Genomic DNA, 6,000 nt, shown 5'->3' on the forward strand with positions numbered 1-6,000 from the left:
TCCTGTATCCACAGAATGGATAATACCTATTGCTAGAATAAGACTGAGTTTATTATCAATTCTATCTCCATTTTGCAATTTGTATAGCTATAAGTGCTGAGACCACTCATTCAAATAAATAAGATGAAATGTAAAGAGATTTACCACAGCATATTCTCTGAATTCCTTCAGAATTATATGCTAAGAATTACAGTAATTTATTCTCAGAAATCATTGTTAATGTTCTATCAGCTGACAACTCAATCAAGTCCTCTTTCAGTTTCACTGCAGAGAAAGGAAGTCCCTCACTTGCCCCAGGATCACAATGACCAGCCTTGTGACGCGCCCCCCACCCCCGCCCCGTCACACACCAGATTCACGTCTGATAACGAGGGTGCGGTTCTCCTGCAGATAACCAGCTTCCCGCCGGCCAGGTTCCATGCCTCCTGCTTTACCCAAGTTAACTGCACGCGGCCTAACAACGTTCCCAGGGGACAGGTACCATCGTTATTCCATCTAACAGACAGGTAGACTGAAGTCACACAGCCAGAACCGTGAACCCAAGTGTCTTGCTCCCCACCACTAGGTGCTCTGCCTCCGTGGAGATGGGAGGGGGGCCGATGTAAAGGGGTGGCCGGGAAGGACAGTTTACAAGCTCCTTCCCCAGCAGGTCAGCTGTGGGAATGAGCACGAGGAAGTGGGGAGCTGCAAAATGGACTTCTTAAATGTGCTCCCACCGCCGCCCTGGAGAGGTTACACACACGCTTGTTCAGAGTAAATGCCGCCGATGCCCAGCACCCAAAGAACCAAGTAAATGAGACACTCACTGTCACTGCTGCCGTTTACAGCAGGAGGAAGTAACTCCCACGACGGGGCAAGCACGGCAGATCTAACCAGCGTCTTGGTCCTCCTTCCCGCCTACCGGCCCAACATCCTTTCCTAAACGGTAGCCAATCCCCAGGTGATACGAGGCCTGAGAGGCTTTAGTAAATGGACAGACTGCCTATTACCATGCGGGCTTTGGAGACGGACAAACCCGCATTCAACTCCCAGCTCTAACCACTGAACAGCTGAGTCCCTCAAGAGACGTCACAACATCTGAGTCTGTTTCCTCATCTCCAGACAGACAGGAAAACTCCACCCACATCACTAGGTGGCTGCACAAAACGGGAGAATAGCCACCAGGGCACCTGACACAGGAAACACTGGCAGCCCTTCCATCACTGACCCCTAAGTGACTGGCCAGTCATCTCCAGCAGCCACAGCCTGGGGACCTGGCACCCAGAAGCCTGGCTGGTTTTTAAAAACCAGCTAAATGGATTCCCTTCCCATTTTTGCAATGAGTTTCTCTGTGTCTTGAAATTTCAAGTTCTCCAAACACCCGGGGATGCCAGGAGGAGGTGAACAGAGAAGCGTTGAGGTGGGTTTTATTTTTAGAGGCCAGTGTGGAGAGCATCCAGTTTGGCTTCATTCTGGTCCCCAGCCACCACTTCCTCCCCATGGCACCACCAAAGTGAACAGCAGATACATCCAGAAAGATTGCATAACTTTCTGCCTGGTACTTAATTCTAAAATAATGGCTCCAGTCTCGTTCCAGCCACAGGCTAAGTGGATTAAGGTTTTAGCCTAAATCCTCCGGGGGAAGCCACGTAAATTGAACACACTGACCCCCAGGTCCCTCACGACCTGAGGTTCCAAGGCCTCCCCCTCGCGTGGTGGGGGTGGCACCCCACTGTGTCCCATCTGGCATCTGTGTGAACAGGAATCAGGTGTTGGAGGACCTGCACATTTCTTCCCCTTTTAAGCAGCGTATTTGTTGGTGAGCACATAAGTCACTTCCTCCAAAAACGGCTCCCAACAGAAATTCCTGAGTGGGCCCTGAGGAGAGGCTGGAGCTAGCCTCAGGGAAGCACTGAGCTCCAGCTGCGGCCCAGGCCTGGCTGGTGGAACAGCCTCCTGCAAGGGAACCACGTGCTACCAGGTAACCATCGGAAGGTCTGAGACACACACGAGCGGAAGCATCCTGGAGCAGGAAGGAGCTGAGCCACCTGGCCCAGAGTGGCAAACTTACAATGCGGGCCCTCTCCCACCGCAGGACCACCCGCCCCACAGGCACTGTCAATCAATCCCTCCCTTCAGCCATTTAGATGTATATAGAACCCTCCAGGCACCCGCAGTCAATCACTCAGAAATGCCCTGAAGGCAAACTTCTCAGCCATTCCTGAACTCTGACTTCCCCCTTTTGATGTACAGAGAAAGTAAGGGCCACAGAAAAGCTCAGAGCAGACAAGTAAGAGCAGCACGAGCACCTCCGCAGAGACTAGAGCCTGGAGGAAAATGCTAGCAGCCGTGGGCAAACTACGGCCCGCGGGCCAGATCCGACCCGTTTGAAATGAATAAAACTAAAAAAAAAAAAAAGACCGTACCCTTTTATGTAATGATGTTTACTTTGAATTTATATTAGTTCACACAAACACTCCATCCATGCTTTTGTTCCGGCCCTCCGGTCCAGTTTAAGAACCCATTGTGGCCCTCGAGTCAAAAAGTTTGCCCACCCCTGTGCTAGAGCCTCGATGAGGCTTCCAGGAATTAATCGCCTCCTTCCCCCAAACAAACCTCAGCCTCCGGGTGACAAGTTCAACCCACAGACTGCAGAAAAGGGAGGCCAGAAGGAAGGACTCGCCAAGGCTGCTAGACAGTTCGCCCCACTTCACCAACCACCCTCAGGGCAGGCGGGTACATTTATTTCTGGGCCACAGAGTTAGCTCCAGGCCCTGCAAGAGCTTCTCTCTGTCCATCCTTCCTTCTGTCTCCAGCCAGTGCGCACCTAACCCAAGTCCACCCTAGGGTGAGGCAACAGGGGGGTCAGCCCCCCACTGATTCAGTCCACCCAGGAGCCAGAGGCCCATTGGGAAGGTCAGGTGTGGCCTGACAGCAGAAAAGGGGTGCCACATGGGAAGGTACACACCCTGACTTGGGGTTTGGGGGGGACAGGAGTGGTCTTGGAGCTGACACCACTCACAGGAAGGTCTGACATAGGCGAGGGCTCACCCCCAGGACCAAACCACGCAGGCAGGAGCAGGGGCCTTGTGCTCCCTCAGCAGAGCCTGAGGACAGGCACAGACAAACCGTGGGGGCATCAGGACCACGGACATCTGGCTGGGTGGCTATGCCCCCCTCACCCTGCCCACCCTTACCCCCAAGAGCCCCCTCTCTTCCCCCAGCCAGCTCCGTCCACGGACAAAGCCACAGCAACTCCATAAACCTGACAGGCCAGCAGCCCCAACCCCAAGCCCTGCCCAGGAGGGCATCATGGAGGTTGGTGGGGAGAAGTTCAAGGCCTGATGCACGAGAGAGAAGAGAGGCGAGAAGCAGGCGCCCAGACCCCAGGAGGGAGGAAGGTGAGCGCTGAAAGGTGGGGGAGGCAGGGCCTGTACTCACCTGCACCACTTCTATCCCTCGCTTCCTGTGGAGGAAAACAAAGAAAACAAAGGTTACTGGGCAGGCAGGAAGTGTCCTTCCAGAATGTTCCCTACAGCCAGCTGACGGCAGGAGGGGAGGAGAGCCCACGGCTGCACCTCTCAGGCCATGCTCCCCAGAACGGCCTCACCTTCAAGGGGAAGGTCTATGAACTTCCCGCAGGTCCTCAAAGCCACCTTCTGGCAGAAAGCGGGGGTTGTTCCCCAGAAGGACGTGGCCAGAGGCCTACAGAGACCCCAGTCCTCACAGCCAGCCATCTCCCCTTCAACCCCTGCCAGGCCTTTGTCACTGCCCGAGGCCCCTCCCACCCCCATATTCACTCCCCTATTCACCCCAGGTCTGGCCCAGCCTGTCCCACTCCAGCCCATCCACTCTCCCTCATGCAGGAGCCCCAAAAGCTTCAGTCCTTCTGGCTGCTTGTCCACTCCCAGCCATCCCTGGCCCCCACTGACACCCTGCCCACCCTCTGACCCTGGTTCAACCATCTCAGCCTCACCAATATCCCCCGGGGCTGGGCCTCATCTCCGTCTCTCCCACAATCCCAGGGCCTCTGATCTCCAATACCAGTGCCCTGACCCACCTGCCCCATACAGAGCCTGGGGTGGGGGTCTCCCCAGAGCAACAAAGGCTCCCTGATGATTCACTCACCTTGACCTTCCCCGCCCCACATTCTCACTGCAAGCAGGACTGCAGGGCTGGTCGCATCTCCAAGCCTTGGTCCTTACCTTCCACCTCAGGCTTTAGGATTGGGCTCACACAGAAATGCCCCCAGGAAGCCAGCCCTGACCCACCTTCACCCCATCCCCTCAGAGCCAGAATGCTCCTGAGGACTCGGGGTACCGCTACCGGGCCCTCTGTCACTGGGGGGGAGAGCTGGAGAAGTACAGGGGTCCTTATGGACTGTAGATGGCATGCCCATGTGCATTTTCCTGGCAAGAAGGCCAGGCCTCCCGTAGATGCTCAGGGCTGGGACCAGAAGAGGTCAGGAATCGCGTTTACTGGCCCACATCCCTTCCTCAGAGCAGATTCAGTGACTGTGTGCCCTATGCCCAGCCATGGTGCCCGCCCAGCATATAGACGCTCCGTAAACCTAAGTATGTAAACCATAGCTCAGTTCCTGAGGGACTCACAGGCTGCAGAAAAGGCACAACAAATGCAACAGCCATAGCTCAGGCCCTGAGGGGCCCCCGGTCTGAGGGAGGAGCCGGCCCAACCTCCCTGGGGAACAGGCCCTGTCCCCTCACATGGCACAGCTCAGGGGACACCTACCAATCTTACATTAGTTGGCTCGTCCATGTAACAAGTGGGCCCCAGAGCCTTCTGAGAGCCCGGCCAGGAGCAGAACCTCACAAGGAAGCCACTACCTGAGACAACAAGATGGAGCAGAGGCGGCTCACCAGGTCACACTGCGTGCGGAGTGTGCCAGGCCGCCTGCCCCTCGACCCAACACCTCCACAGAACCCCCAGCCCAAACCCAATTTGAAAACCATGGGGTTGATCCCGGGGTCCACACTGTCACACAGCTTCTTTGCAGTTCTGGAAGGAATGGTGGCCAGTACCCATCAGCTGCCATGACTCCATGAAGGGACAAACTGGACACAACAGCACAGCCCTGGGCCACCAGAGCCCGCGGCCGGGGGACAGCCAGCATCACCAGGACCGGGGCCACACCCAGCCACCAGCTCACAGCCCACACTATTTCGGAGCCCGGCCTCGTCCCCAGGTTGTCCTGGCCCCACATGAGCATCAGTGACAGTAAACTGCCACCGTCACTCGGCACTGGACTGGAACTGGCCAGGTTGGGCTCAGTGTACCACCTGACCCCCAACCCTTCCCTCCCCCTGCTTCTGTACAGAATCTTCAACAGCTGAGGGAGAAGTAAGTCCCCAGGAAAGCGCCAAATGACCAGAGCGGGACCGCACGGTGGGAGAGACAGGGATGCTGAGGAGCCAGAGGGCACGTGGACGTGACCCACACCAGGTGCAGGGCCTCCCCTGGGTGCCGGCCAGGGCCCGAGTCTTTCCCTCTGAGTTAATCCTTGTGGCATCCAGATTATCCCCGTGTGCCTGTCATTCCCCTTATGAAGCCGAGTCATTGCCACAGTCCGCATGTGACATCTTCCCAGACAGCTCTCCCTCCCCCAGGCCTGCAAACAAACAGGTCTCTAACTTTGAAAACAGATGGAACTGGAAACATCAAAGAAACAAAGAACGCTGAGCACAGACAGGCTGAAACCCTGAAGTGCGGTTGATCTCCCAGGAGTGAGAGCACAGTTCCTGGGTAGCCAGGGCTCCAAGAACAGGAGAACCTGCGACTCAGGCAGAAAGGAGGGGGCTGAGCTCCCGTCAGTCCAGGCCCTACCACATGCACCATTCCCCCCCCCCAGACGGTGTGGGAGCTAAGGCACCCCCAGTGCCCGCTGCACAGATGCCCTCCCCAGCACCGAAGGAGGGGCAGGGATGGCCCATTACTCGGATGAGCAGGCAGAGACAGGCCTGAGCTGGGCAAGCCTGGTCTGCATACTCTAGGACCACGTGTAAC

At 56.4% G+C, this 6,000-nt stretch overlaps 1 protein-coding gene across 1 annotated transcript in view; it reads right to left on the bottom strand.

Moving 5' to 3' along the window:
• The window catches only part of ITPK1 (inositol-tetrakisphosphate 1-kinase), a 112,266-nt gene that overhangs the window by 99,235 nt on the left and 7,031 nt on the right, over nucleotides 1-6,000 (bottom strand). The window contains 1 exon segment of the mRNA XM_023764087.1: nucleotides 3,421-3,445. Within this exon segment, the coding sequence (XP_023619855.1) occupies nucleotides 3,421-3,445 (25 nt within the window).

The sequence above is a fragment of the Myotis lucifugus genome, unplaced genomic scaffold (genome assembly GCF_000147115.1).
Source record: "Myotis lucifugus unplaced genomic scaffold, Myoluc2.0 scaffold_316, whole genome shotgun sequence".
NCBI classification, from domain to species: Eukaryota; Metazoa; Chordata; class Mammalia; order Chiroptera; family Vespertilionidae; genus Myotis; species Myotis lucifugus.